General features: G+C 37.6%; 1 protein-coding gene across 3 annotated transcripts in view; it reads left to right on the plus strand.

Annotated features, from left to right (window-relative positions):
* The window catches only part of LOC122872205 (neural cell adhesion molecule 2-like), a 277,482-nt gene that overhangs the window by 208,256 nt on the left and 56,768 nt on the right, over positions 1–12,458 (plus strand). For all 3 annotated transcript variants that reach the window (XM_044188127.1, XM_044188125.1, XM_044188126.1), the window contains exons 6-7: positions 2,027–2,144; positions 8,906–9,075. In XM_044188127.1, coding sequence (XP_044044062.1) covers positions 2,027–2,144; positions 8,906–9,075 — 288 coding nt within the window. The remainder of the gene's footprint in view (positions 1–2,026; positions 2,145–8,905; positions 9,076–12,458) is intronic.

A 12,458-nucleotide genomic window follows, 5' to 3' on the forward strand; every position in this document is an offset into this window, starting at 1 on the left:
CAGAAAACAGATCCAGATACAGTATTTTTAAGGATTTTTCCAGGCACTTTTATGCATTTTTATTAGACATTTGGACAGTAGAGGAAATGAGGGGAGAGATATGGGGAATGACATGCAAGAAAGGTCCCCAGCTGGACTTAAACCAGAGATCTTGAAGTTCGTGGTCCTTGCCTTAACCCGGATGCCACGAGGGCGCCTGATGTAGACAATGTGGTGGGATTTACAGTGTTTAAAGGATTTGTTGAATTTTTTTGAATCTACTAACAGTATCATGTTTCATTTTTCATGCAGCTAAAAATGTATTAGAAATGTAGCTCAATACAAGCATTGGACCAAACTATTATTTTTGTTAGTCAGTCTAAACACAAGTTGCTGCTGGCTCACATGTTCAGACAGTCGCCTCAGGTGTTCAGGAGGGTTTTGAGTGTTATTGTTCTCACCCTCCCAACGGAATCAAACTGAAGGAGTAACGCTGCAGAGCTCCAATAAACTGCTCCAAACATGCGTAATCATGCCATGAGATTAGACAGCACCACAGCAGAGCAGTTATAGTGGGAGTAGAAGTACAGGTTAAGTACAGGCTTGAGAAATGGACTGAGATGCCTGATAATAAACATGCTAGTGCCATAACGCTGTCATTCCCTTGTCATTGAAAAGGCAAAAGGAGAAAAGACTGGGCCTGCTTTCCTTCTACTCTCCTCTTACTGAATGACAAGATGACAGTCCTCAACTGATTGGCTGGCAGGGGCACGTTGCATTTTCCTGACAGCGCTCAACATATACTCTTGATAAAGTCAGCAAGACCTCTGCTGTTCATCAACTGCTGTTTGTAGAAGATTAGCGAGACATACTGTATTTATGTGTACACTGTATGTATTTGTGCTGCATGTACATTTTTAGACCCATTTGCCACCACATTTAAGCACAAAAAATTCAACATTATCTTAAAAAGTATTTGTGTTTGTCTGCATGGTTCAAGATATGTGAAAAAATAAAAGATGAGTGTCCTGGAACAAGTATTTAGTAGTATTCTTTGTTTTTTGTTAAGATAGATGATTATTTGTTTGTACCCAAGAATTTAAAATGTTTGTATGTACCTCAGTAAACTGAGGTGGCAAAATTCTCATGGTTCAGTATGAAAACTGTAAAAATCAAGAGCATGTACAAAGTAAGATACGTCTGATCTTTAGTCTCGACCCTTGAAATATTTACATGTCAGTCTATCTATGGTATGGGCTCAGACACTAAGGCAAATTAAAGTGGTGTCAGAGGACATTCTTGTCGTGCTCCGCTTTCTTTGTAAAAAGTTTCATTTGTAAAGATAAAATCGATTAATGAAACCATTAACCATGTTTTCTTTGTTTGTTTAATGGTGACCAGTTTAGTTTTTTAATCACATTTTTAATATTTATTTGTAGTCATAACAAACAAAATACAGTATATATCTTATACCTGAGAGAGCTCAAGATGTCTTTCAATCCACTAACCTTAAAATCACAGCAATGAAGCACTTCTAATTTTGACTCTGCAGAAAATGGTCCAACAAGAAGAACAATGGCTGGCGCTCAAGCACTTGACGGGGATCGAATAGTTTATTCACAAAAGAAAAGCACTGTTTTTCATAGATGGTGCAGTTGTTTTTGATGTTGAAAAACATTTTCTGTCTTGCCATTGTTTATATGGATTTAACTGAGCATTTCTGAATCAGACAATAGTATTATGGTTTCACATCACTGTGTTCAGCTCCTTTGTGTTTTTACCAAAGCTGGGTCAAAATGTTAGTTGAAATCCCCAAGGGATTACCAACAGAAGTAGCATTTTCAGTGAGTGCTTACAGGCCACTCGCAAGGCCAATTTAATCCATTTGAAAATGTTAGCCTTCATCATCTGGCTTTACAGAGACTGAAATTTCTTTTAGAAAATAGTCAGATTTAGGCTTTTAGTGATTCATCCCGTTTCTCTCAGGGTCTAATGACAGCATTCCTCTCTGATTGGGTTATTTTCTGCTCTGTTTTTGTGTCTGCAGTCCCTCCAGTGTTGTCTGTGTCCCAGCAGTCCTTCAATGCCACAGCTGACTACCAGGAATCAGTCACCTTTACTTGCATCACCTCTGGATCTCCTGATCCTGTGGTCACATGGCACAGGTACCTTCTATTTCCTTAATACCTAGCATTGGTCTTTGACATACAGCTCAGAGAGATATTGGACAGGGAAACAGCCGGCTTTTAAAACTGGTGGGCCCTTAAAGATGAAGGATGGCTATATATATACAAGTTGACCACAAGTTCCCATTCCATTCCAAAACCAAGAGCATTCATGTGCTGCTATAATAGCCTCCTCTCTTCTGGGAAGGCTATCCACAAGATTTTGAAACCTTGCTGCAGGAATTTGCTCCCATTCAGCCACAAGAGCTTTAGTGAGGTCGGGCGCTGATGCTGGGTGATAAGGCCTGCCTTGCATTGGTGTTCCAGTTTATCCCAAAAGTGTTGGGGTTTCTTTATTGACCTGGCTTTGTGCACGGGGGTGTTGCCATGTTGAAAGAGGAAGTGCCTTCTCCAAACTCCAAGCACTCTATTGTCTAAAATATTGTATGCCGTAGTATTAAGATTTTCCTTAATTTAACTAAGGGGCCAAACCCAAACCATATAAAACAGCTCCAAATCAAACGTCCACATACTTTTGGCCATATTGTGTATTTCATGAACCACTTCATTCAAGTTCACCTAGACACATTTAACCTTCTTGCAAATAATAGAACATATGTGCAACTACCGATAATCATTACAAATGTATTGATCTTTATTTGTGCCCATGTATGAGTTGTTATTTCCTTGAGGAAAAAATGACCTACATACTGTATATACAGTTGTAATTTCTTGGTTACACATCAAGTAGATATTATTTCACAGTTCTGAGGAATTTATAGTCCGCCTTCGCACATTGCTCTAAGCAACCGCACAATAATATCACATGGCACAAAGCAACAGTGTGAAAATTTGCACCTGAAGAGCATTTGACATCCCACCAGCCACTCTACAACTCGACATCGAGTAATTAGCTTGCACCCACTCAGCAGGCAATTGTGACAAGCTATTTGCACCTGAGCATCTACTGATAACACTTTATTGGCATCCCAGTGAAGTTCATATTTTTTTCCTATAATGCACTTGTTTTGTCTTCTAATTCATTCATCTTAATGGACCATAGCAGTGTTGTTGTATGTTTTAGCACATTTAGTACAAATCAGTTATACCTTACATTACTGCTGACTGTTTTCTCAAGCATACTGTAGTGTTTTCGATTTTTTAATGTGCACTTCCTACCTTTTAGGGAGCTATTCGTTTCCCTACAGTGCAAAAATCAACTTGCATGGACTTGGTCTTGAAGTAATCCATCACAGAAAAGATCAAGATAATAAAGAGTTTTCACATTATCATTGCATGATGATGCAGGGGAGAAATTTCAAATAATTTTGTACCCACAACTGCATTACCATGCAACAATGATGTAACTTTGACAAGAGACAGCAGACGTTGTTTTAACTGTAATGTATTGCCTACCTCAGGCCGGTTTCTGCACGTTGTTTTTCATGCTGTACTGAAATGAATGGAAATCAATGGCTGCCCTGAAGGAGCTATAGGAAAACACATTCAAAATTCTATTTTCAAGTATGCTTTGAAAAATTGCTTGTAGGTAAATGTGATTTGTTGTGAAGGGTCTAAAATATTGTTAACTTCATTTTCTGTCACAAGTCTGTTTTTCTATACCTACAGCTCCAACAATATCAGAGGACGGAAAGAGTAAAATGGTGGCTGGTAAAAATAGCACTTAAATATAGCCCTGAATGGAACATGGAACAAGTCTTAAACACCCACAATTAGCTTTCACTCTTAGCAATTTTAAATTATTATTTTCTGTCTTTAACTACAGACTACTGTTTTGTAGTCTTAATTGTGGAGTAAGAGAGTTTAGTTTTCCATAATATGCAGCAGTCTCTAAGAGGTTCAAGTATACAGCTTCTGACCAGCAGGTGTAAACCAGAAGCGCAGTCAGAACTGCCTGAGTAAAGTCAGGCAATTTATTAAATAAATATGTAGAAATGTAGTTTTTGCCTACTGACATAATGACATTAATACACAATTACACAAAATTACATTCACAACAGGATCTTTGACAAAAGTGAAAGCCAGGATATCACTTAGAAAATGGCAGGAGGCACCTTAATTAATAAAATTGGTAATTTCTACTTGCTTTTAATACAATTAAACATCCACAAAACAATCTATAGTAAATTATTGCACAGGTTCATTCATTTCTTTTGTTGCTTAATTATTATATTATATATATTATATGCTATTCTCTCTAGCATGCAGATTTATGTTTTCCTTAATCAAAATAATGTCAATGCTACACATAGAGCAGGTTATTATGTTGAATGAGTGAGAATATGTGTAGGCCTATATGAGTATATCTCCTTTAAATATTCATCACCTTAACCGAGAGGTCACATGTTCCAGCATTTAACCTGATGACTACAATATATTGTGAAATGCATAGTTAGACTGTTGAGGCAAATGCATGCAATCCTGTATTTTATGTGACCTTGTTAACAACACTGATACCAACGTAATGACACGTGAAGTGTCTGTGTAAAGTGCAGTTTAAAAGAGAAGTCGCTCATGGCAGAAAAATCGAGGCACATGCATCACTTTGCGAAGTACAAACAAAATTTTAAGACACGACGCAGCTGGAAACAACCTAAACTTTTTAAGTCTCATTCATCTTGCTCTCTAGTTTTCAGCCCAAAACAGCAGAAATGATATTTACTCCTGGGTGTGTTACCTTGTCTTTCAGCAACAGAGCAAACCAGGAAAATTAGATTTTAATGATTTAACAGCATGCATAATATGATGCAGCAAATTTCACAGTGATGATGGGTGAGAGCTGATGCATTGATTCATTTTTACTTTCATATTGAGACTATCCATGTGATAGCTTTGTTCCTAGATAATTATTTCACTTACTGTCTCCTTTTTTGTATCATAATACAGTCAAATTGAGTTATGTTTTGTGTGGTAATTACAAAAGGCAATTGAAATGAGAAACCTGTTCATCTGAAGAAAATGATTGTGCTTGCTCGTTTATTAAACCAGATTTAGAATCAAAGAGGCCTCCTGAATGATTCAAAGTTATAGTGACACTGTGATCAGTCTCATGTTCTAAGATGACTAAAAAACTGACAGGCAGATGAGGTGACCAAATAAGGAAATTTAGAAGGTTTTAGAAGCTTGAACACATAAGGACTTACAGGGCTAGCTTGCAAACTACTGTAGCTGGAGAGCTAACACACTAGCAAGCTGGTAACATCCTGTATTAGGTAGTCACAATACCTCTTAGAGCTTATTTCTCTTTTCTCTCTACTGTACTGTTTACTCCCCCTGACACTTCATTCACAGGATTGTATCAAGTTTATTCAAGCTACGTATTTGTACTCTTTGTAACTCTTATCTCATAACTGTCTACAAACCATTCATCTTTAGTCGAGCAGGTTATACTCAGACAGCAGAAATATATAATATATAGTGCAACACGGCTAAAAAGCTACGATAGCTTCCTCCGTTTTGGACTCTCCAGCTCTCCCTTTCCCTCTCCTCTCGTTCCCTCAAAAGATCAGCACTATCAGGTGGCAATTGCTATTGGTTATTATTAATGTTATTAACGTCTGTTAATGTATGGCATGATGTTTTGGTTTGGTATACCATTCCACAAAATATTTGTTCCCTGTAATCGCTGTACAACTTTTTTAATACCTGTTTAATAAAATGTAAAGCATTTGTCAAAAGCAGACCGCTGTCTCTCACTTTAGAGATGATATCACTTCAACTGTTTGACCTTAAACTCTGCAGTGTCCACTGACTGTCAAACATTTCATTGTATTCTCCATCATTTCCCTGGTCAATAAGTCCTGCGTGTCAATCCAAGACTACAGAATTAAAATGCATTCATCACAACAAAAGAATCGGCTTAGGTGTAAACAATCACAACCCAATTTAGTTTTCCTTTTGATGTCACCCCTTCCAGCGTCCTCCAGCCTCCCAGTTGCATTTCCTGTCAGTGCGAGGTTTCGCCTCGTCCTCTGTGCATCTTGGGTAATGGACTACCTGTCAGCAGTCAGTCAGTATAATGACATTCAGTGCTGCAGCCCGTCCTGCACTGTCCGTTCCAAAGATGAGGCCTCTCTTCATTTCCTCTTTGGCTCGCCAGAATAATTATTACTTGGCTTTGGTGTTTCTTCCGTCGACTTTCAATTATCCTCTCTCTCGCTTTTCCTACAGTACAGTGAGGGGCCCAGGCTTCGCCGCACAGTATTACTGCGTTTGTGTGTGTTTGTGTCTGAGTCTAGAAATCTGCACATTTGAAATCCCCAAAATAATAAGATTGTGATTTTCCATTCACACAGTAGACTATACAGTCTGAGACCGTATAGAGAAGTCGCAAAATATATTTATAGGAATGCATTATTCTAAGCTCTGTGTTCTCATCGCTTTTGAATTCAATTTACACAGTAGTTTATGAGGTTAAAAAACATGGTGCCAGTTTCAGATTGAGGGCATCATCATCCATATTGAATGAACAGGTAAAAGAACGTAAAGTGTTTTCATACCTATTCTTCATATTTCAGGGTTATGGTGGAAATAATAAATTGCAACTAATAATATAGCTATCAAAGCTGCAATCCATAAACAGCCATTCAGCTTTATCTTTTTCTTGTTTTTGGTTTATCCAAAGCCATAATAATGTTATTTTTAAGATTCTATTTCATGCATATTCTCATGCAGCAATTCTTCACATTCACTACATACACTCACCTGAGGGCTGCCCAGTACAACACTGGTCATTGAAGCAGCTACAGGTTAAATGCCTTGCTCAAGGACACATACAGTAGATTGTAATTGTAAAGGAAGAGGAGAACATTACTTCATTTTGCCTATCAAGATTTTTTTTTTGCTGATCCAGGGGTATAAACCACTTATCTCTCACAAGCATGCATCTCTGATCTTTAGACTATCCACTCTGCTTCCACTGGATCAATTTGAGAATTGTTCTCTAACCTCTGCTTATATCTTAAAAGGATAGTTCGCTTTGTGGATAATTGAACACATTTTTCTTCTTTTTTTTTCTTCTTATACAGATAATACTGATTCATGTATACCTTTTTTTATATCTGTGTACAGTTTAATGTTATGTTGAACAATGCTCTTGGCTTGGTTTTGTTTTATTTTTGAATGTCTGTGGGATTAAGTAGTGTTAAAGCAGTATAAATACATTGTTGGCCCCTTGGGGCAACGGAACAGCTGTAAACATAACAATGACAACACAACAATATTATATCCTTAAAAAGAAATGGTTAACATGTTAGCAAACAGTTGCCTATTAAGCATCCAGCAGATGCAGAGCAACATTAGTATTCATTTTGAGTCATCTTGTGTCCACCTGGTCAATATAAATTCAATATTCACTCTTCTTTTAGCTCTGTTTTGGTCAACTCCTGAGAAAAATATGAGGCTCTTTAGCTTAATGCTCCGTTCATTAGCTTGTCGCTAATTTTGTCTGCCTGCCATTAGGTGCTCGGCAGGGGGTGTACAGTGGATTTATCAGAGCTGTTTCACTGGAAAGAGCTGCCTGCTCCAGCTGAAAACATGGTTGATGAGAGCTGAGAGACTGAACCAAAACATTAAAGTTGAAAGATGCTTTCACTCTCAGCTCAGGGGAACTGTAGAGTCTGCAGATAATTCTCTGTTGGTGTGGCACTACAAGCGACCCCTTTCACATCGTGCATAGTTCTTTGATCCGTTGTTAATATAAAAATATTAAGTGCAGCTTTAAAAAAAAAAAAACATTCATATTTGTCCTACATGACTGTGGGTGCAGGTAAACAACATGGGCAATCTTAATTCTTTAGTGACATTAGTGACTTTGTCCAATTGTTTAACCATCCAAGCATCTTTTGAGGAGTTTAAAAGTGTATTTCCCTTTGTTTTAAGTTTCCTTGCTGCTCGATCCTATAGACATCCAGTCATTGAGCTAATCTCATACTTTTAGCCTGCATCCAGACAGAATAGAAAAGCACCCATGAGTTTGTCTAAATCTGTGTATGAGGGGAAAAAAGTGAAATTCCCCAGAATCTGGCGATCCCTTTAACCTTATAGATTACACGGCTGGTTACGCTGCAGTGAATAAACAAGAGGGGGAGGCTGCAAATCTGTTTCACACCATTATGCTTCTGGTATGAAACTTAAATATAGACATGGATCAATTTAGCTGTTGCTTTTTTTCTGACTAATTTCCCTATAGAGTCCAATAAGAAAAGACATTAACTCAGCACTGTATTCCACACCACACTGGAGTCATTTAGTGAGTGCTGCAGTCCATAACAGAATATACACACCAACAAGTTAGCTCCGACGAGACTTAAACATTGACTGAGAATATGAAGATGATATTTTTCTGCATGACAGAGTTTGAGAAGTTGTAGCGTTTGAAGAATTTTGATGACATACTACAAATGATTCATTGAACTATTTCAATTATAGTATGATATGTCTATCCAACACAATACTTTTATCATACTTGAAAGGGTTTCTATAAAAAGTGCTGTCATGTTTTTGCCTGTTTATGTGCTATAGATAGAAATAGCTTCAAAGTCTAAGTCAAAAGCTATCTGCACCTAGCCTTTCTTTTACAGGATCACCTGCCATCCAAAGTGCTACAATTATACATCTGTAAGATCAAACATGTGCTGCAGTGTGAATTTTGCAGAGGTCACTATCAGGTGTGAGTTGGTTGCTGTATTTTCCTCCCCTCGCTCATCTGTGGTGTGTGCTTCTGCTCTTTATTTGTGCAGGAAAGGGCAGCAGCTGGAACCATCAGAGCAATACATTCTCAACAGGGTGGAAGGTGGACGTAGCATGTTGACCATCAGCAACATCCGACAGGGCGACGGGGGCACCTATACCTGCAAGGCCACCAACAAGGCAGGATCTCAGGAAAGGGAGCTCTTCCTCAAAGTGTTTGGTAAGTATGTTGACAGTCATTCAAACAAGGCTGACAATCAAACAGACCAAACAGGAAATCAGTGGTCATTATATGGCTATATTATTTTTTGAGTTGCAGGTTAGAAACAAAGCAGCTTACTTTACTGAGTGGAATTCATTTTAAGAGGTAAAACAAAACGTTCAGTTGGGAATTTTACACTTAGGCTGAAAAGCACTGAAAATGAGCAGATTACCGACCTTTTCTTCAACTTGTTTAATGTTGTCCTCACTATCAACAATCTCTTCTAGCATCAGAAAAGCCCCAATATGGAGGCACATGTTGGCTACGGCCTAGCTACAGCAGATATATGCGCAGGCTGTGTTGCTATGCCATAACCCCTTAAAGGAAAACTATAAATCCCCCTTAATACTTACAGCATTGGTTCACCCAAATTTAAACTTAAACAATTTAAAAAGTGTCACTGACACACTTAATAGTGTCAATCCATGAAAATAGTTTTGGAAGTACATTTTAAAAATTAAACACACATCTCTTTCAGGAAATAATGTCCCTTTTTATTCTGGATTATTCTGGATCTGATAATCTGACCACTGTTAACCATTCATAGGGACTATTTCTTTGGTATAAAGTAGTTCCAAATTGTTCACCTTGTACTGGGATGGCAGCAAAAACAGAAAGATATCTCAAAATATATCTCAAAATATGGATAAATAAAACCAAAACTATTTGCATGGATAGATACTACTCTTTTTTTGCCCTTTGTGTGTGTAATTTGGGTGAACTGATCCTTTAATCTATCTTAACCTGAAATAACACAAATGCTTCCTATCATTTAAAAAGTTTGTTGTTATTTTACATTATCTGTCTCTTTGTGCTCCACCAAAACTTTTAAGTGTAATAGCACTGCCCAGTGTTTTATGTTGATCCTTAAAGCTTTATCATAAGGTTCACCACAAATTCCATTTCATAAAAAAATGTTTTTCAAAAGCACAAATGTCTAAATATGGCCCTCAGCCTACCACAATAACAACTGCATCAATATGATATATTCATGCTGAAAGGAAATATTTCATTTATTGCTTCATATTTCATTTACTGCACTCCTAATAAAAAATTTCAATATATATTTTCATAAACCTGCTGGCTTTCCTCACAGATCACTCTGATGCGTATTCCGCTCATGAAAATGTATGGAGATTTGTGCTCCAGTCATCAACATTCTTTCAAGATGTGAGAAGCGCTTGTTCTTCAAAATGCACATTTAAATGAAGAAGTTAAGGGGGAGTGAGAATTTCTGCTTTTCACTGTGCTGGGGAAACGCAGTTGTAAGTTAGTTTTATTACCTTTGACAGCACAGGCAGGAGGAGAACAGGGCATTTAAGTGAGACAAGGTGTGTGTGTATGTGTTCTCCATCCATGTTTAGGCATTCCAACACACTATGAGACTTTTTCTATATTCCCAGTAAAGTAAATACCAGCACCAATAGATGCAAAAATGTCCTCTTTCTCAAGTGTGCATGATTACATGATTATAGGTGATAAAATGAGCCAAGGCAATAAGATTTTCAGCTGAGATGAAAGAGGAAGGACAACGGAAGGTGTTATTCAGAAGAGATGAGTTTTCATTTTACAGCAGAGGATGGGGAATGAGTTGTTACAGAGCTGTAGCAGCTGCTGGATATTCACTTTCACAGATGGGTTTCTACATGTAGACCCATGACCATGTGTTGCCACAAACAGGTTATTGTGGCAATTAATTGCTTGAAGCCTATTCATTCCTGTTTCACATTCATACACTTAAACACTTTCACATCTGGGAGCCCAGTATCACCACAGTGTGCCGAATGGCTGCTGTGTAGAGTCGCCACAGCAGCCCTTGAGCTATAAATGCCAGAAATGTTAGTCCCTCCAACTACTATCAGTCTTCGGGGATTATGTCAAGTTGTTTTGCTTTTTAGGCTCTGCGTCATTTGTTGCTGAAAGAAAAAAAAGCCACCATTTACACTGTTAAGAAATAGCTACATTGCATTTCGTGGTTAGTTAGACATGCTAGCAGCATGGCTTGAGGGATGCTTGGTTGGTCGATCCTCCACTTTGGTCCAGACTGAAATATCTCAACAACTATAGGATGAATTGACATGAAATTGTGTATAGGTATTCATGTCTCCCTCAGAATGAATTGCAGTGACTTTGGTTATCCATAGACTAATGCTATCATCTGGTCAAAATTTTATTTTGTCCAATACCCCAGCTGTACTTTGTGTTTAATCCTAATTAGCAAGTGTTTTCAAGCTAATATACTAAACTAACATGGTAAACATTATACTTGCTAACCAGCAAGTTAGCACTGGCATTGTGAGCATGTCAGCAAGCTGATGTTAGCATTTAGCTCGAAGCACAGCAGTACCTAGGTACAGCCTCACAGAGCTGCTAGCATGGCTGTAGACTCTTAGTCTTGGTAGGCTCTTATTCATTCATTGCTCTAAAGGGAAAATCCACAATTTATACTTTTAAGAAATAGCTACATCTTTTGGCCAGTTTCTGTTTGGTGGTGTCTTTGTTTCCACAGAGAACTGCCTAAATGTAGACAACAGTCAACAATGCAGTTTGAGAGCAGATCATTTTTCGGCTATCTGAAGCATCATCAGTAAAAAAGCAAGGTGCTTCTTTCTTAAATCTCCATTTTTCAGCAACAATCTGCAGTCATACATAGAGAAATGTATCATAGAGGAAGCAGAGATAAACATCTCTCTGCAGACAGACGCCTTAGAGTTGGCTGAACACATCATGGCATTGTTCTTTTTCCATTTTATTTCTTTTTGTTGACTAGAAACACATAATACACTATTCACTGTTCTTTATGGAAAATGTAAGCAGAACGAGACAAGATAGGAAAAAAACAGCAAATTACATCACTTTTCATCACAAAATAACTCCTGCAATAAACAGAAAATCATAGAATGATGACATATATAATAGAAGAGTGAGTGGCACTGGATTTTTCTGCTAAAACAACATTGTAGAGTTATAAGAGGCATCAGGGATGACAGGAGAGAATCTATGCTGAAATTTGCTTTGTGGATCTGTACAGCTGAAAATACACAATTACACATTATCGTTATCAGATACAGTCAGTAACATATTTTGTTTTCTGATACCTGTCAGTGGGTGGGATAAGAGCTTTGTGTAATGTCAAACATTGCTATAGAGGGGATGAAAATGCTGTTGTGCTGCAGAAGAAAGCAGCAGCTGGGGAATTTTAGCCTTTTCCTGCATTAATGGTTTATGAACAACTAAGAAATGTTTATCTTAGTCTGTAAGCCAACAATGAGTCAAACTGTACCAAAACTGTATTTATATATATATATATATATATATATATATATATATATATATATATA

The sequence above is a fragment of the Siniperca chuatsi genome, linkage group LG24 (assembly GCF_020085105.1).
Source record: "Siniperca chuatsi isolate FFG_IHB_CAS linkage group LG24, ASM2008510v1, whole genome shotgun sequence".
NCBI classification, from domain to species: Eukaryota; Metazoa; Chordata; class Actinopteri; order Centrarchiformes; family Sinipercidae; genus Siniperca; species Siniperca chuatsi.